The following is a 26,373-nucleotide window of genomic DNA, read 5'->3' on the forward strand; positions in this document are numbered from 1 at the left end:
GCATCAGTGGAAGCAGATTCATTCTGTTGGATTAAGCAGATCCTGCCTATGCGGATTAGGCCTCATGTAGGCATTCATGGTGTCGTGACCACATGACACGGGACTGGGCTCGTTTTTAACCTGCAGAGTGTGTATGTGATTCTGATTACGGTAAGCTGTGAGGCTTTCAGACAGAGAAACCAAGACAGAGTGAATGTACTGTTCGGCTAAAATGTACTGATTTTATAACACCACATTTAAACACTGGCTGCAGCAGGGGCTTTTGTGCATCTGTGCCGTTTGAACACTGCTCATCTGCTATGTGTGAATGTTCTGGAAGTAGCAAGGTTACAGCTTACGATGGTACCGAAAAATCCTGATAGCTTAGAGCCACTTTCTGTTTCCTTCCATTCTCAACCTATGGGGAAGATTCTTAAAGGAGAAGTTCACCCCAAAATTAAAATTCAGTCATTATAGAGTCACCTCCACGCTGATGGAAAGTCAAGTGAAGTTTCGTAGTCCACAACACATTTCTGGAGCAGACAGGGACTTGTTTTAAAAAAAAAACAAACAACTGAAACAAAATGAATAACCAGTACAGTCCGTCCAGAATAATCCAAGTCTCTGGAAGATCAGCGAACCCAATTTGATTCAAAAAGACGATATTCACCCTCTTTTAAGTCAAAATCTTCACTGTACCTGCTAAGCTAAAAGCGTTAGCACACCCTTGTGTGAAGGAGCACAACCTCAACCGCACATCGAGGGAGTGAATAACGTCTTTTCTAATCAATTACTTGGATTACCCTGGACGAGCTCTATGAAGCCGTTTCAGGGTTTGCTTTTGGGTGTTTAATGTTTTAAAACAAGTGCCCATCTTCTTCAGCTGTTCAGGAGGATGCTGCAACACTGTTTATGCTGTGAAGGTCCAGAATCTTTTTGTGGACTACGAAACTTCCACCTGACTTTCCATCTGCATTAGGCTATGATGATGACTTTCTATCCTTTAACACACATCTTTACGGATACTGACGATTTGAACAACACCAAAAAAAACGTGACTTTGTTTGCATACATTTATTACCTTCATAATATCGTTTGAATGCTTGAACAAACAATTTTTTATTTTTTTTGCCTGCTTGACAGTTTCTCCAAAAAGTCCTGTTTATATCTGTACTGCAATACAGTTAGAATAACAATAGCATCAACAGACGCCACAGTGAACAGAGCTTTGGCAACATGGCAATGTTTATACACAAATTCTTCTCTGGAACTTTGTACCTTTCTCACACAAAAACAATGGCAGTATAAGATGTAAAATTTGTACAAAAGTTATGTATTACATTGTTTCCTTAGTGGTTTACATTTATTATAAATGTACCATTTGATTGCAGTACAAACAAATCCCTTTGGGAACAACAATATGACTAATACAACAAATCAAAGACATAATTGGGAAACTATTCAATCAAGGGCAAAGACTAGACACGCTGGCGGTAAACGTTTTGACTTGAGTCCCTTCAATGATCCGTAATAAATCTGCAATAACATGCATCAATATTTCTTTTTTTTTTTTCTTAACAACATTCACTTGATAAGACAAGAACCTCTTCTGCCCTCCGAGCAAACACATCCGAACAAAGGCGAAGGATGAAAACAAATGTCTGCTAGGCAGGAACACGAGTCACAGCACTGGGAGAATCAGTGCTCAACAGTTTCAATGTAGTACCATGATGAGTGGGGGCGAACCGGCCCCGGGTTTCCTCTCAGGATAAACAATCCCTTTTTCTATAATAGCTTTCTCCCTCTTCATCTCTTTTCTTAAGACTCCAGAGAAAAAAAGAAAAAAAAAAAAAAGACAATTACCTGGTTGGCGTCGGGCAACCATGTCAGAACATTAATTAAGTGTTATTAACTTGACAACCACATTGAGAATGGCTCAAATCAGATGCGAGGGAGGGTAGAAAGTGGTTAAAACATGACAACAAAGTCACCTTAAAGGGAATCATTGAATCGAAAAGACTTAGGACTGCTGCTACTTTCTGTCATGTCATGGTTAAGCCTGTCGAGATGAATGTGATAATTTCTCAGAAGCGTCCTCTGTATACCCAATAGATTTAAATCGCTGGACTCTCAATCGAACCGAGATAAGAAATCCTTCAGTCGTAGCTTTTATACTTCTCGAACTGCAAATATAAACACATTTTTTCTAGGAAAAGAAAAATAGACTTTACAAAAAAAAAAAGGCACTTAATTGCACTTGATACAAAATGCTCAGGACCTTGGCAGATGGACCGGCTTGTGGGCTAAATCCTCGGATAAATCTTAAGAACATCACACACGAAAAAACAGTCGGGTTATCCGAAGTTAATGAACTGTTGGAAAAGGACGTTTCCCTTTGCAAAACACATGACCGAACATAATACAGGAGCCCAGAAAAAAAAACACAAGCTCTGAGGATAAACACTGCTGCTGCGCGCACAATCCCGTTACTTCATTAAACACTGCTTAGCCAGGTTTTCTGGATATTAGATTGCACAACTGATACTAGAAAACCCCAAATTTATGTTTGTTTTGATCTCGAATCTCACAGTCCTTCTGACGACTTTGGATTTTATCTGTGTCTCTGGCAGGAAACTGACTTGGCTGTAAATACACTGATTCTTTGTGTGATGCGCCTCCTATCTGGAGAGTACGCTCAGACCAAAATATTAGTGTTCTTAACGAAATATTTCCCTGCTGAAAAACTAGTTATGTACATTGGCACTTTTCGCTACAAAAGGCATGGCCCTGCTTTGTTACGAGGTCTTTCTTTGCTTTCTAAGTGGAACAGCCAGTGGAGAGGAAGACAAGAATAAAAAATAAAAGGCACGTATTTCTAGCGTAGCAACCCATGGTCCGGATACATGGAGGAGTGCTTTGTGAGATTTTAGGCACACAGATGGGCCGCAGGGAGGCCAACACTGACATATAACAGATGAGACGAAAAAAAAAAAAAGACCATGTGCTATAAACAAACAGAAGGAAAACCACAGAAAAGATGCCTGTTGACACAATCAGAGAGAGGCCTAGAGCTGAGCCTCACTGCCTCCGGTCTCTGCTGCTGTCTAATGGCACAGCCATATTTACGGCTCCACAGATCAAAAGGGCAGGAAAACCAAAAAAAAAACAAACAAAAAAAAAAGTAAAAGATACTAATTACAAAATCATAGAAACTCATTAATGTATAAAAAATACATATGTAAACTGATTACCGTTAAACATCCCACCCAGTCCCCTAAAATGGTAATAAAAACTAAAAATAAAATCATAATGCATAATGAGTAAAAAATATTTGATTTTTTTTTTTTTTTTGTTTAGAAACACACAGACACACAAACAGACTGCGGCTGGACACAAACACTGACCTCGGAGGACTGTCCACCAATCAAAACACTGAAGGCAGCCAAAAGGTCAAAGGCCGTACTGACGCCTCCCCTTTGGTATATTGGCGTTAAAGTTGATGATGTCACTGCTTTGGCGTGCTGACAGATTTTGCACTTAATTTGGCGTCGCCCCTAATCTAAGTGCTTACATTTGGTTTGGTACAAAATGCATCTGTGCTTTTTAGTCAATAAAAAAAAAAAAAAAAAATGCATAGTTATTATTTCAATCTAAGGAATTAGAGGCTCTCACAGGCAAAAGTCTAGTATTATTAAAGTGCATGTCACTGATACAACAGCATAGTGCGAATGCAGCTAGTATCAATGTGTAAAATGATTGTACTAATCATTCTGCCTGTTCCCTTGAACAAAAAGTGGACAGAAATACTGGACAGTACCCTTTTCTTCAGAACCAGAACAACCTTCATATAGAAATGCTCCACATAGACTCAACCGCTTCATGTGGAGTGAACACTGAACCTTCCCTTTTTTTTTTTTGTTGGCACTTCAGGTAAAACTATGGCTTTTTTGTAATACATTTGTATTTATACTATATGGCAACGACAACATTGTGAACAGTCTTAATTCAGCTGGAGCTGAACGAGGGTAAACGACCACTGGAACCTGGGTTGCTGAGGCACAGAAAGATACTGGAGGCAGGGGTCTCCATCGTGGACGGTTGCGGGATGGGCCTGGAGGCGTCTACCATCGCCCGCTGATGCTGGCCACGTCCGCGTGAAACTGTCGGGAGAGGCGGCCGCTCGCTCCCCCTTCCAGGAAGGAGGACCTGATGGGTGGCTCAAATAGCTTCCTCCGGTTCTTGTTTAGTTCTGTGTGAGAAAAGAGCGCCGCAAAACATCAGCGGTAAGAAAGGTGATACAAACATGGGGTTTCAATGTTAATGTTCGCCGAGTATTGCTTTGGGAGCTGAAGTAAATCAAAGTAGAGAAATAAACACGACCCGAGGAGTATGTTAACATTTCCCTTTTTCCCTCAAGTGATCTACAATGACAAGAAAATTGGATTCAAATCACTACGGGATTGCTCAGATCAACAAAAGCCCTCTTTGTGTCCATCTGGCTTTTACACAGCCCGCGCGGACAAAACGCTTTCATAAAAATGTCAGACGCACGCTCTGGAATCTACGAGTTATTCATGTGATAGCCGCGTTCTGTCGCTGCCAGCATAAACCCTCGGTCTGATTACTGGAGTCAGGCAGCCCGCTCTTTATACTGGCAGCCTGGCAGGAAGTTAAAACCTGGATTGCCTTGACTGGCGGTCTATCTCTTAATAATGAGAAGCAAAGATGAAGAGACGCAGACGGAGGCGTGCGCGGTCCTGTTTTGGAGCCTCAGAGTCCATCAGCAGAGATGAAAGCTGACCTGGACTTGGCTGCGGCGTCAGGCAGCTAAAACCAATTCTGGCCTTGGATCCATTTGCTTCCTTAATAATCGGAGCACAGGCCTCGCCATTTCCTCTTGTTGCTCTCGCTGTCAGCCCCCGGATCTGGTCTGGTCTTTCCAGAAAATCCACGGCAGGAAGCTCTCAATCTCAACACCAGCATGAATAAGTTACGCGGCCACAACTGCAGCCATTACAATGTCCAAAATATGACATCAGTAATGAAGCGTGACAACCACGACATTCACATCAGATCCAGTGCAAGAACAGAACCGGACAGAGTCTGCAGCAGCGTCGGGGAGGCAGCTGGAGCAACTGGAGGAACACCAACACACTCATCTGAGAAGAATGCGTCTTAATCCCATTTACTCCCGCTGCTGCGAATTACTGAAACAAGCTTTCTTTTGGTTTCCTTACAAGATAAATTAGCTACAACAGTACTGTCTTGAACTTCTCTACCAGTCTGCCAATATTAAGGACCACCTATAGCTTTCGAATCAAGTGTCTGGCAGCGGAGATGTCAGCTGGAGTTCCTCCTGCCCAGCTGGGCTCCACTCGGGCTTGTTGTAGTGACAGACAAAATAGGAAACCTTAATGAAACACATAATCCAATTTGAGAGAACGGCAGCAGCAGGAGACAGCTGGCAGGATGATGTTTCAGTCAATTTCGGTTTTGTTGGACAGCTGATAGCAGAGACAGACAGGAACGAAGGGTGACGTGAAAATACAAATCTAAAACAGACTTCTTCTTCTTCATTTCGTACCTGAGATGGCGAGCAGCATTTTCCTGCGGGCTCCAAAGGTGGTGATGCCCAGTTCCTTCAGGTCCTGGTCTGTTAGAGTCAGGAATGTCTGGAGGTCAATCTGGAACCAAAGACAAGTCCATTTCACACGGCTATTACCACAATAAAGACACTTTTAAATCACAACAGTGATGAAATATACTATAACTGGAACCTTTTTTACTTAAAAAGTATTTTTATAATCAAATGAATGTACTGTACATGCCTCCAACACATGTTTGGTTAGCATGGGAGCAACTAAAGTTAGCAAACAAGTTCCTATTTCCCGTAGTTTCTCCCTACTTTTACTCCCTGCTGGCGTGGCTTAAAAAGTGCAAATTTTGGAAACTGTCAGCTGAGCTTTTCCTCAGGTCACCAGCAGTTAAAATAAAAGTGGGTTCACACTCTACACTACCTCTTGTTGCTGGAAGACGTCCGTGTACTTCCCCAGGCCCAGCTTGCTGAACAGCTCAGGCAGGTCTGAGCCTTTCAGAGACGAGTTCAGGCTGCAGCCGTTGCTGCCGGTTACCGAAGAGATGCAGTCCATGTAGTTGCTGCTGCTGAGGTAATGCTCTGCAGCTGTCCATCCCGGGATTACAGCAAAAATGAAAGAATAAACAAAACATAATGACGATAATTTAACATCAAATGTAGTAAAACTTTCATTTGCAACAGAATTGGATTGTTGGATTGATGAGAATCATTTAGCTTCTGTTTCTAGCTACGTTGTTTAAAGATGCAGATTTGACTGCACGAGCACAAAAGCTCAGAGTGTGGAGATAAGGGTGCTCACACCGACCCTTTAAACGGGTTCACTTCTGAGTGGGTTTTCTCTCGAGTGTTTACTTCATCTCTTCTCTTCAGTGTCATGAAAAATTGTGACCTTCTCCTCAATCTATTAGGTCCTTCTGTGAATCTATTTCACCATGATGGCAGTAATGTAAAGACATATTTTGTTATCCTTTCGCTCTCAGACAAGTTTTTCACTGGTAAATTGTCATCGTCCTTGATGCCCTCATACTCGACCAATAAAATGCTTTAAATCAGTTCTTGCCAGTGTAGCATGGATAAAACAAAACAATATGCTACTGACCAGATTTGTTCTGCTTCCTCTTCGGGCTGCTGACAGCGGAGGGGAACTCGGCGTGACTCGGCAGGCCGTTACCGGTGCCGTTCCTCTCTCGCCAGTTGTCGGAGTCACTGCCGTTCCCGACGCCTTCCCGGCTGCTGGATCGAGACAAGGACAGCGGGGAACCCTGAGAGGGAAAACAAAGAAAAGACAATCCAAACATTTAACAACGAGCTCTGAACGCCTGCTGAGCTCTGAGAGACTACGTTGTATCTTAATACAGAGAAAATGATGAGACAAATAAAGTCTTGTATAATATACACTCAACGACAGTAAACGCCAGAAAGGGTGAACTTGTTTATCAGAGGTGACGAGAACGGCGCCGATGTCTGACCTCGTAAGTGGTGCTCATGCTGGGCTTGTAAGGAACATGATTGGCTCTCCGCAGCTCCTTGATGGTCTCAGCTGGCATGGACTTTGAGAAGCCCAGACCGCTCCACGTGTTGGTGGGGGTCCGCACCTCAGTCACCACAGGCTTCTTTAACATAGCTGTGTGAATACAGACACACAGTGAAGCACACATGTACAGAGATGAAGCACACTAACATTTATCATTTTAACAGAGAACTACCATAAATTATGTGCATACAATTACTACATTATGGGCACAACTAATGACTTTATAGTATTCGAGCTGACACTTACCTTTGGTTGCCAACAGCTTTTTCTGCTCATAGTCAAATGCCTGAAAGGACAGCAGACAGTTTTATTCGTTTGTTGCTTAGTACCCTCCAAACTGTGTGTGAGTGTGTGTGAGATGGATGTGTGTGTGTACCTGCATGTTGGCGAAGGGCGTCTGTGGTCCCAGTCGGATTCTCTCCCTCTCGTTCTGCTGCGCTGCCCTCTCAGCAGCCCGCTCGCTACCCGGTGCCCTCTTATCCGCCACGGGACTGTCTGACGAGCTGGACTCGGCGTCCGAGAGAAGACAGTCAGAACTGTTGACAGAAATACAGAGCCGTGAGCAGGGCTGAGCAACGACAGTACCCAAGTCACAGGAGCTGCAGGTGAAATGTGGAGGTGCTAATGGAGAGTAAAGCATTCAGCCAGCCTACAAAAGGTGAGGCTGAGGCTGCTTATGGTCCTGGCTCATCAGGTCTGACTGTGGCCAAGTTTTTATTTTTATTATTAACACTTGATTAATCCAATAACCATGCTGTCCAGGGTGTGTGTGTGTGTGAGCCAGTCCTTATGCCAGCCAGTACTACAGACAAAACCACCATGTCTGTCACTCTAGTTTTGTCCAATTTTTATGAATAAAATCTGCATCCTTGGGTTCGATTCCACTGAACGCAGCTCTCATCCCAGCGTTTTCTCGTCGCTCTATCACTTCGTCCATGTGTGAAGGAAATGAATGCAAGCCTGCCAAACTGTAACAGCATGAGCCGTAAATGATCTCAGAAGGGATGCTAAAGACCAACGTGACGAGAAGCTGTAAGCGATCTCTCGATTCACACATACTGTAAATGGGAGTTCTTGGTGCCCTGCAGGAGCTCCACAGCCTGTCGCTTCCCCGATGACGTCTTACACGAAGCCAGCATCTGTTTCAGCTCGTTCCCGTTGGCTGAGTGCGAGGGGCTCCTCGGCATGCCCACTTCCACAAACGTGTCAGAACCTAAAGCAAATAAACACAGATGTATTTTAAATTTCTTTCTTCCTAGTTACTCGGCCCCGTGTTTAAACAACGTGAAAACAAAAGAGACAGTGTCAGTAGAGACGGGGGCTTGGATGGTGTGTAGCTTGGTGTGTTTAAGTGTGACAAGTCTCAGTTGAATCCTGGATTAATTAAAATCAGCAGCTGTAATTATAACGTCGTTTTCTCTTGCTGCTCTACTTTCCCCCTGACAGGAAGCCGCTCTGCGTAACAGGATGAATGCATGTGTATAATCAAGCATATCTGGACGCGCATGGTTTACTGTATGGCGTAAAATAATATGATGTCAGTCAATCTAATGAAGCTCCCCCCGGGGGTTAAATGTTTGAACAATCTCCCTGCGCTCCCTCCCTCCAGTCGAGTCAGACTGGGCGAGCCAGTCCAAACACATTCTGGGACACAGGAGGAGGCGAGGGAGGGGAGAGGAAACCTTGCAGAGATGCACCACATCGGGGGAGGACCAGCTCAGAAAACAGCGGGGGAAACCGAGACGCGTGAGAGTGAAAGTTTGAGGGGAAAACCGCGAGTGTAAGTCGCAGAGGAAATAAGGGCCTTTCTGAACCGCTAGGAGACCAGCAGTTAATCTGTCTCCGTTCCAACACAATAAACGCAGTCAGAGGGAGTATGAAGTGAGGAAGAGTGTATAGAGAAATCAGTTCATTCAAGGAATTTTTTTCCTCAAAGTGGGTTTAAGGGTTACATAAATCTCAATTGGAAAAGCTTAAATTGGACATTTATGTTACGTCTGCAAGGCCGAGCCGCCAGCGGCGTCCGAAATGTTAATGGCTTGAAAATGTTGTCTATCCAAGGTTACAATCACACATAAATCACGAGATTTTAAAGTGCGTCTTTAAAATAACTGACTCAGTGGAGGGCAAGGCTCCAACTATAAGCAGACTTTTATTAAGAAAAGTTATATTTAAAAAAAACACCAATTATGATTTCATTAAAGAAATACAAGGCCAAAGAAAATAGTTGAGAATAAAGAAATATGTCCTTAATTAGAACTGACTTTTAAACGTGCTGGGAGTCAGGAGTTTATGATAGGCAGGAAGGTGCTCTGCTCTCCTAACAACTTGTGAATTTGAACAGGATAGGCTTGATATTTTGGAGGGGGGGGGTTGATTGCCAGGTAAGATAGGAAAAGCAGGTGCCTTAACTGGCCCTCGCATTCTTCAGAGCCTAATATAATAAACAGATGCGGTCAGGGATAGCTCTATGCTATATTGGATTACTGCATACACAGACATGTTTTACTTGTCTTTCGGTCTGTACATCAGCACAGTCAAATTTCAGTCAAATTTTTGCCTTCACAAAATGGGCAGACGACAAGATTTACATAATGCAAACGGTCACAGCTATGTGCCCGATACAAATGAAGTTACTTATTATTATTACTCATTTTGCATAGTGTGACCGAGTTTCTTTATGAGCCTCTTTTTATACCTTCATCCGGGCTGGACTTGCTGGACAGCGGTTCTGATGGATTGTGTCCGCTGGCCTCCTGGACCGAGTCACACGGGGCTGGACTCAAAACAGTCTCTGCAAGTGACGCAGTTGCTATCCTGCCATAAACTGAGCCAGGATGCTACACACACACACACACACACACACACACACACACACACACACACACACACACACACACACACAGAAAAATACAAGTGGAATTTACTAAACAAGAAAGTCACAGTGAACTCAGAGTAACACGGCACAGAACTGAGCCAACCTTGACGTGTCCGTTGAGAGTGCAGGAGCCCTTGGTGCAGTCAGGGACCCCGTTGGGCTGCTTGTCTATGGGGGCGAGGCCAGGCGGAGGAGACGGTGTACTCTGAGTGTAACCCTGCACGCCGGACAGCAGGATGCTGCTCAGGGTGGCCTGCGTGGCCGGGTGCAGCATCAGCTGAGAGGAGAAGCCTGAAGACGTAAGAGGAGTGCAGCGTTAACAATTCTGAACTTTTAGCCGTTCATATGGGTTTGTTTGTCTTTTATAAACTAGAATAAAACAGCTGAAACTGTAGTCAGGAGTCCAGTAATCCACCTTAAAGGACCATGTAATCAAATTAAGAGCTCTCCACTGTAGTGAATTGGAGTAGCAGGATTGGAGATAACATTTTTTTTACATGACATCTTCTTCCTGTCACGCAAATATTACGCACAATGCAACACGACCCCTGAGTGTTCAGTCAGAAACTTGGATGTATTATGCTGCATTGACGTGCTCCTCAGACAGTCCCATGTCCTGAGTTCAGAAGCCGTTCTTCCTACATCGGTGTGTTCATGTGCGTCAAGTCGGAATGTGGGAGCAACATGGACGCACTTTATCGCTCGGAGCGTTTAAACAACACATCGACAGCTGTTTCTGGAAGAGCAAAGGAAACCGATGATGTAAGCCGTGAAATATTTTTCATAAATATGCATGTTAACATCTACCCAATGTTTCCGTTCGTCAGCCATGTTTCAGCGTCATATGACATCAACTCGGCAACTTGTGTACAACAATTTACTCCAACTGTCCGTGTTGTTGCTCCAACTTGAAGGGGCGTTTTTCCGGATTATTCCGATACCACATGAACGCAACAGCCTCAAGAAAAGATGAGGAGTGATCTACAGACATCTGGTAAGCTTCACTTGAGTTAATACATCAGACTTCAAGCCGCTGCCTCTAGAGCAACAAAAGGCTTTATACAGATTTTTAGGGTTCAAGACCTGTAAACAGGCTTTAATGTGTCCTTTAACAACTGTTAACAAAATGGACATTCAATTGTGAAAACTTAACGACTTTCTGCACTGAACTTACTTTCATCGATTGAGGAGGAAATGTAGGTCAAGCTGAACTGAGCAAATTATTCAACAACAAGCATGTGGTGATGATGGAAGTCTGTCAGCAACCCAACTCGGTTGCTGACAGAGTGTTTTGCACTCCTGACATTCCTTAAAGCCAAAAAAGCTGGAAATACTTAAGATTTGGGTCAGAAGATGGCAAAATTGTGGCGCCTCGAAATAAAGTTGTGTGCACGCTATGTAAGCTACAGTGAGCTAGCACGCTGAGGGCTAAGCTGCATAAATAATTTGGTTATGAAGGAACATAAATTAGGAAACCCAATCGACGTTTTGTTTTTCGTCTATTTTGTAAAGTCTAGGTATACAAGTCTTCTAGAGGATATGTTGAAATAAATATTTCCATACAAGTAGTTTGCCCTTTTCTGGACATATTGTGCAAAAATCAATTCTGGAGTGGTTCAAACCCATGTGTTGTTTCTTAGAAGGCATAATTGAACATCATCAATATATCCATTGAAAGAGATCATCGAGAATTTAAAGGTCAGAGACTCCGATCAATACCGACCTTGGGTGCTGGTGAGCGAGCTGGGCCAGAGGGAGGGGGAGGGTGCCGGGGTGCTGGGGCTCGGGGTCTGGAGGGGGCTCATGGAGGAGTTTAGGCTGTTGAGGACAGCGTTCGGGGCGGCCGAGTTGGTGAGGGAGTGGGCTGCCGTCGCACCCAGGAAACCTGAGGAGAACAGAGAGGGAAGGGGGAAAGACAGATGAGGACAGGAGACGAATAGACCAGCGGTGGTCCTGTCAAAAGGCAGAGCCATTTTTCAAACTAATCATATGTTACACTGAGGCCCTCAGAAAATAAGATTGGTCTTCCAGCTATTTAACAGGAATTCCACAAACTGTCATCAACCAGGCAGCAAATGAGAGGAAGAATTTCTTACATTTTCTACAAGGTCATGGATGCAAAAGTACATATCTTGTGTGTCCTCATACCCAATAAAACCATGTTTTTAAGAGCACCAACAATGTGGTGCTTGGTGTCTAAACCCAAAGACAGTGTATGAAAACAGAAAGAAGCAGGTCTGTGGCTTTAACAAGGGGCTAGTTTGGCTCCAGGAATAAGGCCAGGGATTCTTCTGGCAGACTGGCCTGTAATCTGAGGAAGACAAGCATGTAGCAATTACTAAAGGCCAGGATGTGGCCGTCCACAGCTTCACCCCCGGGCCCCTGGGTGTAAGAGACAGGAAGAGACCCGTTCAACTGTACTGGGACTTCATGGCACATTGTTGTGTTCTGTGACCAATTTTTTAAAAATGTATTAAAATCCCGTCTCATTCGGTGGGCGTTCAAGGACATAAAATAAAGGTTATTGGAAAAAAATGTATAACATCTCATCAAAATGTGCTAAATCCTCCAACAAATTCATTTTGTTCTTATCAACACAAACAGACCCAGTATCAGTGTTCACCTACCTCAGATCTCCTTTACACTTACAACTCCATGGAAGCAGAAAACAAATCAAAATAGACAAACATATTACAAATATTATCAAAATACTGTCATATTCCTTTAAAGGTTAACTCCACCAATTTTATGCATCAAAGCATCTTCACAGCTCTTGAGCAGTATCACCGCACAGAGTTATAAAAAGTACTCAAAAGTCGTACTTGAGTAAAAGTGAAGATATCGTGTTAAAATATTACTTTGGTAAAATTTAAAGTCACCTGTATGATTTGTAGGTGAGTAGAAGTCTTAGTGTATCTGATATTTAATGTGCTCGAGTATTAAAAGTTATTTTCTGGCAATAACCGTACTTAAATATCAAAAGTACAAGTAAAAGAAACTTGTAAACATAGTTGCGTGTAATCTGATAAATTACTGCCAGTGATGTCACTCTGTGGCTGATTGGCATTGTGGGTAATGTAGGCGCCAGGTTTTGAAAAGCAGTCCACTGGTCTGTCATTGCACTCCTGTGACACTGTTGGACTCGTTATGGACAGTTTAAAAACAGATGACCTAAATCTCCTTTATTATTCCACACATTCTTCTTCCTTATCAAAACCTGGCGTCTACATTACCCACAATGCAACTTGGCATCACTGGCGTAAATTTATCAGACTACATGCAGCCTCCTCTGGAGCCACAAAAGGCTTTACACTACTTTTCCACATATGCAGTAGTTCTCCTCAAGACCTGTAAACACACTTTAATGTACAAAATTGGTGGAATTGCCCCTTTAAAATCATGGAAATACATTGTCCAAGTAATGAAAATGTAGATTTGCTGGGATTAGCATTTAGTTATAGAGCGAAACAAAATAAACAGTATTTCTATCTGCAGATAAACTGTGATGGATCTTCTGCCAGCATGTGTTTATAGCCACAAGCTACTTCCTGTCAGCCTTCTCCACTATCTGATCCTCCCTCTGCCACTGATGCATTACTCATGTCCTCGTTTGCATTTTTTTTTTAAAGCCTGAACCCGAAAAACTATGTCTTGTAAAAGCAGGAAAGCAGATAATGGGGCCTAAACATTTATCCTCTAATACTACTCTTACTAAATTCAATTAAAAGTCTCCATTGGAAACGAAAAAATCCAGACATCTGTTCCAGGCTGAACTCTGCGCCTTCTTGTTGAGGTCAGCGCTGCAGAAAAACAAACTCCTACGCGATCCTAACCGTTCATCATCCCATGATTCATAAGCTCACGATTCATTCAGAGTGGCGCATTTAAATTGAGGTTATTTTCTGATGGTTCGATGATCAAAGATTTCTCGTTTCTTGGAAAGACATTAAGACAAACAACTGCTACTGTAAAGAGTGTACAGAGATGATGGCTGCATGAGTCACCGGCTGTGATTTATGTGGGTGTTGAGGGGATATTTAAGGCTGATTTGAATTTCTATTGAATTCAGTGACGTCGTGAACCAGGTGATAACAGGCTTTTAGGGGATCTGGCTCAGATATAGTATGTGACTGGTCCAGATTTTGATGTATGAGGACATTAACTCCTTTACAAAGACATTTAATCTTGATGCAAACGAGGGTTGCTTCTCATCTTTTCTCACTCAAGTAAAGAATACAACCAATACATATACTGTAGCACATTCATCACAGGTTCGACAGTGTCATCATTACCCAGATTGCTCAGCCCCAGGCCAGCTGAGGCCAGGATGTCCAGGCCAACGGGGCAGATGAGGGACGGGGACGGGCCGTTGGTGGCGGGATTCAACGCCACAGAGGGCGAGGAGGACGACACCCCGTTGCTCTCCAGACCCAGGAGGAATTTCCGGGCTTCGTACATGTTCACTGCGTTCCTCTCGACGCTTTTGACTATCACAGACTGAGAAGTGGGGAGAAGGGGGGAGGGGGGAAGGCAGGGGAGGGAGCGAGGGACAGATAGGGTAGGGAATGTTGGCACCAGAGATAGGGAGTTAAAGGGAGGATGAGGGGGAGACGCACATAAAGGGGAGGAAGGAAGAGGGAATTAAGGGTAGATTAGAAGGATAAACATTGAGGCAGTGTGGGAGAGAGGAGACATGAGAAAAAGCGTTTCTTCATCAATTGCATAACACACCAGTACACACACATACACTAGCTGCGTTTACATGGAGCCTGATATTCCTCTATTACATATATTCTCTTTCTTTCAGAGGTGACGCTGCTTTCAGGCGGCACAAAAACACTGAGAGCAAAAAAAAACCAAAACACTGGCATGTGGATGATACAAATTACTTGTTGGAGGTCTTAATTACCCACAATGCAACAAGAGCGACGATCGGTGAACATGACTTGCGGATGGGGGGTTTGAAAACAACCCGTTGGAGGCTCCTGATCCCTAGAAAAAAAACTTCTCCTTCTGTTGTATTTCTGGCAGATTAGATGCTTCACAGCGGGTGAAACCACTTAAAAAAGTTATATTCTGATCAAATGCTCGGGGCATGTAAACACACGTCTGTATGGCCCGTGTAAACCGCTAAGTAGGAACCTCTAATCACAATGATTGAATAAATATTGTCCATGTAAACACAGCCATTCATACGAGTGGGGAGAATATGAGGCAATGCTCGATATTCAGCGAATAATTTACTATTAAAGGGAATAAATCAACGAGAATTATAAACAGTAAAAGACTCTAAATCAGCGACTTCTACATTTTCCACATCACCAGGAAGCCTCACGACTCATAAACATCAAATAAAAATGAACGTGAGCACAAATCATGCCCTGGCTCTTCCCGGATTTCTCGCTCTCTCCAACACACACTCTCCTTTATGGCTCTCCCAAAGTGCCGGGAACACGGAGGCTAGGACGCAGCGTTTGGACGGTGCCTTTTGGATTACGGCTGTCACCTCGTTAAAATGTTTAAGTGAAGGGTTCTTAAGAGGATCTGGGCTGGGTCGGTGTTTACTCTGGCACCTCCGCACCAGTCCCCTCGAGCCTGTCTGGTTTGGGCATCGAGCCCCGGCTCTGGGCGGGACGTGGGCACCTCGGAGAGACAGTCAGGACGGGGCCAAGCGGTGAAATATGATTAGTAATAACGTGTGTTGTAGAAGAGCAGACCATGAGTAACTTCAGAGGTTGGCCTTGAATAAAACACAGGTGTGGAACACAGTCGCTGAAAGATTTTGTGGCCACTACAAAGTCTGTTTACTGAAAAGTGAATGAGCATCCCTCTAATTTACTGATTAACTTTCTAAGGACACATTTAAATCAGGTCAGTTACTGTCTTATAAATGAAAAGTTTTCCCTTCCATCAGGTGAAACGTGCACAGCAGCAGGCTGTGATTTCCCGCTGTGGCAGATGTCAGTTTGCCAGAACGCTCCTCGGTGTCGGTATGGCTCGATTCCCTTCAGTGCAGCGTTCCAGTTTTTCTTTTTCATATTCCATGAAGAAGTGATGAAATGTGACATGGCAAACTACAATTTATTCCAATGTCATGCTGAGACATCTGACGGAGAGTAATTCTCGCATGGAACAGAGGCTTATTTGTTTCTCGGTCGTCGTTTTTTCCCCTCTGCCTGACGCAGCATTTAAACAAGGAAGACGGCAGCGACTTTTTTTCTCAGGGTGAAAAGTTTGGATGTGTTTTCCTTCTGCACTTTAGTCGAGGTTTATGTTTATTCATCTCATCAATATAGTCCGTTCCATGCTTAAACATCACCCCTTAGAATAGACTTTGTCAAGTAAAGGCGTCAGCTTCAAGTGCAAAACTGTTTTTTCACATTCGCTGAGGTTTTTGAATGAAGCTTTGCACGTTGCCGTCATAATTTAGTCCAAATCCAAACTCTTTATTGCCAATGTTGAATCTTTTTTAACTCAACGCTTAACTCTTTAACTTAACTTCTATCAGCCATGCAGCAGCAAAAGACATATTTCCATTACTGACTACACTAATGGACAGAATCTTGATTCTTGAAAATAATGTCACAATATTTTTCTCCACAAAACCACTTAAAATGCCGGGACCGGGCGACGAGATCAAATGTCATGATCAGTTTGATCTGTATTGATACAGCGGCAATGTTGGCACTCTCACAAAATTAGATTTTTGATAAATAATCATCAGTAATGTGGATGTAAAGGCAAGTATGAGAGCAGTCTAGTTCAGAAAATGACATCACTTTACTGTAATGACGCCTTTAAAACCAGGAAAAGACAACACTTATGCCATATCATGACATACAAAATCTAAGATGGTATATAGTCTCACATCATGATAAAGTTATATTGCCCAGCCCTACTTTTAACCGAATGAATAGATTACAAAAAAAGAAGCTGCGCAGCATGCAAAAGTCCAGAATCAGTTCTGTCTCTATACGTAATAAGTAATGCCAGTGAAAATGAAACTGGTTCTGTGTGCCTACTTGCAGAAACCACCTTAGCTCAGCGGCCCATTTGTCCCCTGGACCTAGAGTGTCTTGAAATCCCCTAAAACCCTTCCTTGCTGTGTGAGTGTAAGCCCGCTGTCATACCTTGCTGGGCTGTTTTGGCTTCGGTTTGATGCTGATGAAGACATCCAGCTGCTCCATGAGTGCCGTGATACACTGGGGCTCCACCTCAATGTCCTCTTTAATGTCAAACATTAATACCAGAGGCAAGCAGCCCTGTGGAGCAAAACACAAAATAAAAGTTACCGTAACATATCTGTGTTTCTATACCATAGACTCTAATAACAGTTGTAAATTTTCCCTTTATGTTTTACCATTTGTTGACCCACATTTCAGCTGTACCAATAAATACAAGATTCACTGCTGGATCCATCCCACACAGAGCTTGGGGAAATTCCGCCAAGAGCAATCTGTTTTGCATGATCACCACCACAACCGCCACAGACATCTATATTTTGGGCTCGAGTGCTGGACAGCGCTCCTATTGTGAGTGGGTGTAATTAGCAGCAGAGTATAGAGCCCGGCTGGCTCTGACAGGGCCTGAGATTTGAGCTGTAATCTACAGTCTGGCTGGAAGAGGCCAAATCACACAGTACGCTACTGCAGAGCGACTCCTCTCCCCCCTCCGGTACGTCCTGTCTTCTACTTTCTACACCCCCACGCCTCTTTATCCTCATACGTCTGTGCTTTTCCTCTCTCATAAATCGTTTTTCGCTCTCTCCCTCTCTCCAGACAGACAGTGAGAGGCTCCCTTCTTGTGTGTCCACACCGAGAGAAAGTCATGTTTGGTCGCTGCAACAACTTTGGCATTTGCTAAATGTCTTTGGGGCCAAATGGGAGACCGCAGACAAAGAGAAGGCAGCTCTGGCAGAATTATTGCCCCACATTATGGATCTCCAAACAGAGAGCCAGAGCTGTTTACGCCCGAGATGTCTTAAACGCACCAGCTCAGCAGAAGCTTTTAGCCCACGGTAATTAAACAGCCATCACTTCTACACATTTTTGAAACAGACGTCTGATTATATTCCTTAGTAATTCAGATAAGGGTAGCCTCAGCGGTCGCAGGCAACACAACAAGAATGACCACAGAGCATTTTTAACCAGCAGAAATTTAAATGCGAGGCGCTTCCTCCTACTCTGAAAACTAATGGCTATGTGCGGACGTCTGAATTACAGACGCGGCTGAAATTCAAACCCATCGAAATCGACTGTGTGAGCAAAGCCAAACCAGTACCATTAACACCAACAGGGATAATCTGTACACAGAGAGGCTCATGCCAAGCTGATGCAAATGCGCGTGTCCCTCTTAACATGCAGGCTAACCTTGAGTCGTCTGCAGATTGCTTTATATCTGGACATTTCAGCACCACTGAGCAGAGCCAAGCAAATCTCTCCCAAGGCTATTCAAAACCCCGACAGGCAATCATGGTTTATGTCTTAAACCCAATCTGAAACCCACGCATCATTCATACATACCGTGATGATGTTAGTGAAACAATGACAGCCATTATAGCCACCACACAGCGCAGGAAATCTGTATATGTAAGGAAGATATTGCCAATGCCATCCCTTCACCACATAAACAGAGCTTCGAGGTCAAAATGAATCTATTCAACCAATGGACTAAACGCACACACAGACACACAATCGAGCTACACACCATGAGGTACTGCCGTGCCAGGCAGACTGATTCAATGGTGCCCTGAATGTACACTGTGGATTTCTTCTGCGGGCTGTTGGGGTCAGGGAAGTGGATCTGGGCTCCCGTTCTCTGGGTGATGTGCTTGATGTTGCTGCCGTTGCGTCCCTTCATGAAGAGGTGGTGCTGGGGCGCGATGTCCAGGTGGGTGGTGACGGAGATGGTGCTCGCCAGGCTACCAGCCAGGTGCTCCAGCAGCAGAGCTGTGCCCCTCTGTGGAGACGAGGACAACAAGGTCATTGACAAAATGTACGAGTATAAAAAGGTTTTTTTTAAATCCCTTTTTTATGATTGCTTCTTGTGATTTATTTGTCTCATGACATTTGAGTTCACTGTATTCACTTTGTGTTTAAAACATTTAGTTTGTTTTATTCTTGGTGTTTTCAATGTGTTCTGTTGTTACTGTGAAGCCCTTTGTAACCGTGTTTTCAAAGGTATATTATTACTTTCACCAAGGAGGTTATTTCTTCCAGTCGTGTCTGTTTGTCGGTATGTTTTTTTTGGCTGGATTGTTTGTCAGCAGGGTTACACAAAAAGCTCAACAGATTTCCTTGAAACTTGGATGGAGGCTGGGTCTCAGCCCAGAATACTTTCACTTTTACTGCAGATCCAGATAAAGGGACGGATCCAGATTTTTTTCTCACTTTCTTTCACATTGCAAGGCTTTCGTTAACTTCTCAGAGGATAATGCATGGGTCTCGATGGAAATAAAAAAAATCATGCGAGTGTACTGACTGAAGTTTTTACAATTCATCCTGAGAGAAATATTAATGTCTACATCCAAAAAGTCAACAAAAACATTCATGCTATCAGGGCCTCAAATGACGACTATTTTCATAAAAGATTCATCTGATAATTGTTTTTTTGTTCCGTCTATAACAACATGTCTTTAAAAGGCTTGTTTTGTTCAACCAACAGTCCAAAACTCAAACATATTCACTTTACTGTGCCATGAAACAGAGAAAAGCAGCAAATCTTCACATTTGAGAAGCAAACCAGCAAACGTTTGGCATTTGCGAGGCATAGGAGAAGATGCCCCATAGATATAAAAATGAATATTGTGGGCATGTTGCTCAATTCCTTCAAGAATATCCAACAGTATGAATGAAATCACATGAAAACGTGACAAAGAGTTAAGGAACAAAGACCAAAACTGAAACGATTCTTCCTTCAGAGCATTAGCCAGATCACGAGGAGAGCCGCCGAGCCGTGTTGCCCAGAAACAACACCAACATTTTCTGTAAAACCAGTGGGAAACTATTACATTTTCCACTGCATCTGCTGGCCAGTTGAACGCTCTCATTCCTCGATGTCTCTGCTACGCCTCTGCAAGCCATCACTTGGCCCAGTAAAGTAAGTCATTTCCAGCGTGCAATGGGAATTCACACACTGCGGCCAGCAGAACACAACAATCCACAGTGGTTTTGGCAATCCTCAGAGGTGTTCCAAGGGTCTCACGCCACCACATTACATAGCACACATATTCCTCTAATCCTCGAGCATTTATCTGGCCCGCTTCCCGATCCAGACTGACCCTTCAGACCTACCACACACTCAGGAGGCCGTGCTGCTGCATACATACAGTACATATGCATGTGACTGTACGCAGAACACAGGAATGTGCAGAAAGACACTCTAGCATACAAATTCAAGCACACATGAATAAAATAGATGCCGGGACACATGTGTTGAATGCAGTCCAACTGAAATTAGCTCCGTATTGTTGAACGTGAAGCCGTGCTACAGTAGAGGGGCAGTTTCTCTCTCTGAGATTACAGCTGACCCAGCAGCCGTCCAGCTCCAGCTCCCAAACATCTCTCAGCACTCTCTCGCCCCTGTGGTGCTGAAGGTAATGAAGCAGTTTATATGAGAAAAAGTGAGGAACGCTGACAGTGTTGGTGGGTTTTTGACACCGTGTAGCTCTGGATACCTTTTCCTGGTCTGCGGCTCGCCATGGAAACGGGTGGAGAAGTGAGGGTGTAAACGCAAATATTGTTACACAGGCATGACTGACGCCGAGCGCACAGGTCAGGGAACAGGTAGTTATTCAAGCGTCTCTCACAGGACTCACACTGGCTGCTGGGAGGGTTGAACCTGTGACCTTCACGTCTCTGAAGATGTCAGTGTTTTCACTCTTTTACTGACAAAAATGTAATTGATAATAACTAAAATAATTGGTAGCTATTGTCCTTTTAATAAAATGGATGTGGATGCCTTTCTGCTTACAGCTTAAAGTCTATTTATATTTAGGGCTGCAACTTTTGTCGCTTAGTTGAACAGCTGTTTGGTCCATAAAAGGTCAAAAAATGATGAAAAAATGTTGATCAGATGACGTCCTCAGATGTCATGTTTTGACCACAACCCAAAGATGTTCGGTTTAATTTCATAGAGTAAAGAAGTCAGAAAAAAAAATCACATTTAAGAAGCTGGATTCTGAGAATTTGGATGCTTTTTTCTCCAAAATGACTAACTACTACTTGACAACTAATCGATTAATCGCTGGAGCTCCATTTTTATTCATAAATTAAAAAGGTGAATGTCAGAAGTGCGAGTCGTCTATTGAGGGCAGGTTTGTGTTTCCATCTACAGTCCACATGGTGTCCTTGAAAACACTCTGCTGCCATTGGCGTGTGTGTGTGTGCGCGCGCGTGTGTGTGTGTGTGATTGTGCGTGGGTGTTTAAAAGACACCGTGATGCACTTTGGGTTAAAGTACTATATAAACACAGCCTGTGACCTTTAAATTGCATTTCATGGCGGTTTTCACTTTGAGGGCAACAAATGGAAAAAATGTTTTGATTCAGCTTGATTGTATTGTTCAGAATGACTCGACAATATCATGTATTCACATTTACATATTCTTCTGCAAATCTTCAATTTCTACGCACTCCCCTTTACTCAAATCCATTATTCACTTCCAAATCACCGGACGCTCCTCACCTTGACGGCGTTGGCGTTGTTCTGTGAGCCGCGAACCACGCCCGTGGCCCTGTAGAGGCGGGTCGGGGGCTTGAAGGAGACTGTGAGGTTGTAGGTCTGCGAGATGTGCTGCACGGTGGGGGAGCTGGGGTCGGACTGCATGATGGCGGGAAGCTCGAACGACAGCACGAGAGGGAGCAGCTCCTGCAATATGGTGCGACAGAAGGAGGGAGAAGAGAGCGAGAAAATCATCTAATTTATCTGTGAACGTGGTGTCACTGACACATCATGGTGGCTGCTGAAACAGCCCAGTTACGTAAAGTCGGATCAGATTTCTTCACACAATCATAACAGGGCGCAGCATGGCGGCTTGCGCCAGTCACTCAGGCTGATTAAGACCATTTGGACAAAGAAGTGAAAAAAGGGGTGATTTATTTACATAGTGTAGACGTATGTGAAGTGACGCACAGACATAACAATCCCTCCCTTAGCAGAAGGTGGCAAAACTTGGAATGTGTCCACTCAAATAAATCCAGACATGTTAATCAAAATGAGGTCAGCGGTGCCAGAAATAAGAGAGACACCCTTTGTTACAGTCAGTGCGCTACAGGGCTATCACACGGGGGATTTGATTTAAACATCATGGTCGCACAAGCCGTTCGAGCTACGTTTTAAAAAGTCCTGCGAAGCGTCAGTGGTCTCTCTCTTCTCATACATTAATTTCAAGTCAGTGAATCAAACCACAGGAGCAACAACAGACATCAGCTCCTCTCATTTGTATCACAGCAGTCACTCAAACTCAATAGATGCAGACAGGCTTCATGCATACACATACTTATGCATGCATTAGAGGCACACGCCCATACAGAGACAAACTGATGGGAATGCGCACACACACACACAAACGCACAAATGCACAAAGAAGAGAATGAATACCCACTCTCTCTCATACACACACACACACACACACACAGTGTTATCCAAACAGTGACTCTCGGGCAGAGCGCCACAATGGTTTTGGCTGCCAGTGAAGGGCAAGCAGCATGAATTGCTCTGACCAAAGAAATGCAACCCTGATCAGTCCCATATGCGCCTGGCCTTACATTTATATCACGTTTCAGCGCTCGCTCTCGGAGGGCTCGGGAAATTTAGGTCAGCACTGAGGGAAATGCAGGAGAGGACAAGCAGAGCAGCGGGAGTCGGGCGCTGAATGAAGAATAGGCTGACTTTTATGGCGGAGCTGACCTCAGCTCTTTTTCAAAGAGCCTACCTGGCAGATACGAGTTTCACATGTATTCAATCTGAAAGCGCCGTTAAAGAGCCTCAGTTCTCCTGACACGAGGGTGCGAGATGGAGAAAAATGAAAATATCTTCGAGGTAAAGCAGCCGGCCAGACCTTTCATCACCTGCCCGTCAGCTCCACCTCTGAGAGCTCAGGGGAAAAATCCCCCAGAGAATCCATCACCTCAACAACCAGACTCAAACAGATCTCCACCCAAGAATGCCTCATGAAAACAGTAGACCTTACAGGTCCACTGTAGTATGTGCGAGCGTTAAAAGGGGCATTGCGTACATCACTAACGCAGCTCAGGGGTAGAAGGCACGACCCAGCCACTTCTGGTTTCAGGAGAGATTGAGGAGGATGTGGTCTGAAGGCCACCCAGGACCAAACACACAGTATATTGTATACTGTTGTGCACTGGCAGCCTCGACAGGAGGAGGTCAAGAAAACGGAATAAATCCTCCTTCTTTCCGCATTTTCCAGTGCGGTGCTTCAGGGTTTCTGTCATCCGGTAAACGTTTTTTTGTTTTTGTTTATACTGGGAAAATCTGTTGAAGTCAGACATGCTTAAATCATTTTGGTCATAAATCTCCAGTCAAAATAATTCCCCACTGAAAACAAGTTGTACTGAAGGTGTAGCAAGTGATTCTGGGGAAACAGCTGATTGTTGAGTCTCATTCCTGACGCTTTGGCTTGGCGATAAATGCGATTAGCGGTCACATTTAATTGTTTTTAAACTCACTAAATGCAGATAATATTTGACCTCAACACCCAAAATCTTCCAAGACACGTGCGCAAGCAGTTTATCAAAAGGATACAATACTGGGATTTAAAAAATAAATCCCATCAGGGAATTTTTTAAATATCTTGGCGAGAGTTCGACGAGTAGAGTGATCCATCTATTCAGTATGAAACTGGAGCCAAGAGAATTTGGTTAAGCAGCAGTTTTACAGTTTACAACAGCAACTTGTCTTTTCACACTTCTATTTTATACGAATCAATCCAACAAAACATCCATCTTATTCCTAGCCCCCGCGATACCTTGTTCAAATGATCGGGCGCAACTTCTATCAATCGATCTAAGGATGCAGGATATGACAATCCTCGTCCTGAGAGTGACTGGTTACTGCAAATTATTCAGTAATGAAAATCTAGGTTAGTGACTTTATCGAGTAATTAATAATAACTATTATTATTGCTTAGTCCACTCAGCTAACACTTCAAAAGCTTAGAAAGTGCAGCCATCGTGTCCCCAGATACACAAAACTGTGCCAAGAGTGAACAGAATAAACCAAAACTGGCCTAAGTCTGGGCCAGAGTTGATTTCTATTCTGGTGGGGTGGATCTGGCCCAGACTTGGTCCACTTCTGGTTTGTTTGGTTTGCTCTTGGCTGGTATGTGTCCACGGTATGGCCCGTTTGTAGCTCAGATCTGGACAAGAGTGGACCGCCCAAGTGCTATTATTCCATGTGGTATGTGGGCCAGATGAACGTGTCTGGGCCGCAACAATTTTGCAATCTGGGTCAGTCATTTTTTTTTTTTTACTCAAGCTAGGTCCCCTGAGCACCGGAAGTGTCACCCATAATTGTTTCCCCTTGTCACCTCCCTGGGAAACTCATGGATAACATGTTAAGTAGGGAGTTTTAGAGGTGATAGGCTTTTTTTCCCACCTGTGGACAGAGCCAGCTAACTGTCCAGTCTTTATGCTAAGCTAGGCTAAACGTTGTCTAGCTCCAGCTTTAAACTGAATGGAAAAAACAGAGTGGATTCAATTATCTCATCCAAGTCTCGAAATGAAAGCAAACTAAAGAACTATTAATCTGGAGCAAAACTGGTGCAAAAACAATAAATGTTCATTAAATTTAATATTCACTGATGACACAGCTGTTAGATAAATTAGATTTACTCAGAAACCCTTTCATTACACTCATTCTGGACAAGGTAAGTATTGACACTGTGCATATATTCTATTTGTGTATATTTTGACTGAATGACAAAAACAGAAAAGCTAAAAAAAAGGGCTTTTTCTTGGAAAAGTTCTGATATGTGCTCTTTTCCCTCGCTGCATCTGAGGAAATTGGGCTGTTACTCGCACGTGAAATAAAGCTACGTATGGAAGGACTGTCTCTTCTTGTGTATTCAGTAGTTCATGAAACAGCATACAGGGTAAGTGGACATGAAGGAATGAGGTGAGTATCAGAGTCTGGATCCTGACTGAGGGAAACCTGTCTTTTGATCCACCCTCGTCATCCGCTGACTGTGTGTTCTTTGGAGGGCAGAACAATCCCCGTGGTTCTCCACAGCTTATATCTTAAACCCCTCTGTGCAACACTGCTACAGTTAGGTTTGATTATTCTTTTTTTCCCAGTCATAGCAAAAATGAAGTAGATGTAGTGGGTTGCGGCTTTCTACTTATGAAAATAACCATTAAGCATGGAGAGGTATGGGTATGCATACAGCTTAAGTTTGCCAATACACACTGCACAAATATGCGGCATGACCTTCTCCTTCCTCTCCATCGCACAGTCCTTCTCATTTGTACACACAGCCTTGTTAGTGTTGGTCAGTCCATAGTGGAGGAACGTGTTCACTGTAGACAAACTCCTGAAGTGTTGAAATGAAGCAAAAGTTCAGGGATGTAACACTTCTCATGATCATAGAGCTCCTCCGCCCACAGAGCTAAGGCTGGAGGTCGGGCTTCCAGTCAGACTGAAACTGAAGACGGAGGAGAGGCTAGGAAATGAGCTGGAGACGGGCCTGCCAAAGGGGCCGAGGATCACGTTTGTGTTTTACAATTGCTCTAGGGAAGTGGTCTGGGAATAGGTCAGGAATGGTGCTTGCGGCTTAGAGGAAGCGCTGAAACTGTGCCTGGAGTGCACAATTACCTACTGTAACCCTGGAGCTCATCCACTGGTAGGATTAGGTCGGGAACTTGGCCGTATCGAGTCCGATGTTATGTTCGCTGAGGAAGTTTCGAGTGATGCACCTGGGAGCCAATAAGTGACCGACAACAAGATTTCTGACCAAAGGACCGTCCACAACGATAACGATCACTAGTATATGTTGTATAATTAACCAAGACTGAATTATTAGAGGCCAATCACACTGAGACGCATCACTAGAAACACGTCGAAAGCCTAACCATTGTTTTCCTATGGTACGGTGCGCCTTGCGTGCGCCCCTCTCCTGCACCGCACATCCACACTATAGTCAAGATGTGGAGCTAGAACAATTTTTAAAACAATAGATTTACAGTAATTGTCATAGTTATCATTCTTGGTGTGGAGGGGATGAGCGTTGAAGAAGTGGTTCTGACCAATGGAAGATCAGACGGGCGCTCTGAGGCTGCAGTCGGGCGGAAATTCACCAGGCGAAATTTACTCACGTGGTGTTGCCAGGAGCAGGGGGAACAGGAAATAGCGTGGGTAGGGTCGTAAACATA

At 43.9% G+C, this 26,373-nt stretch overlaps 1 protein-coding gene across 2 annotated transcripts in view; it reads right to left on the reverse strand.

The window, feature by feature from the left end:
• Positions 1-1,038: 1,038 nt before the first annotated feature.
• The window catches only part of bicc1a (BicC family RNA binding protein 1a), a 66,934-nt gene continuing 41,599 nt past the window's right edge, over positions 1,039-26,373 (reverse strand). For both annotated transcript variants that reach the window (XM_084375878.1, XM_084375879.1), the window contains exons 7-21: positions 21,671-21,853; positions 18,694-18,945; positions 17,118-17,249; positions 14,280-14,484; positions 11,711-11,872; positions 10,091-10,278; positions 9,808-9,949; positions 8,169-8,322; positions 7,486-7,645; positions 7,356-7,395; positions 7,045-7,199; positions 6,675-6,837; positions 5,997-6,160; positions 5,564-5,663; positions 1,039-4,228 (exon numbers count right to left, since the gene is read on the reverse strand). In XM_084375878.1, coding sequence (XP_084232004.1) covers positions 4,101-4,228; positions 5,564-5,663; positions 5,997-6,160; positions 6,675-6,837; positions 7,045-7,199; positions 7,356-7,395; positions 7,486-7,645; positions 8,169-8,322; positions 9,808-9,949; positions 10,091-10,278; positions 11,711-11,872; positions 14,280-14,484; positions 17,118-17,249; positions 18,694-18,945; positions 21,671-21,853 — 2,328 coding nt within the window. In that variant the 3' untranslated portion in view covers positions 1,039-4,100. The remainder of the gene's footprint in view (positions 4,229-5,563; positions 5,664-5,996; positions 6,161-6,674; positions 6,838-7,044; positions 7,200-7,355; positions 7,396-7,485; positions 7,646-8,168; positions 8,323-9,807; positions 9,950-10,090; positions 10,279-11,710; positions 11,873-14,279; positions 14,485-17,117; positions 17,250-18,693; positions 18,946-21,670; positions 21,854-26,373) is intronic.

This window comes from Pagrus pagrus, assembly GCF_965226575.1.
Source record: "Pagrus pagrus genome assembly, chromosome: 15".
NCBI lineage: Eukaryota > Metazoa > Chordata > Actinopteri > Spariformes > Sparidae > Pagrus > Pagrus pagrus.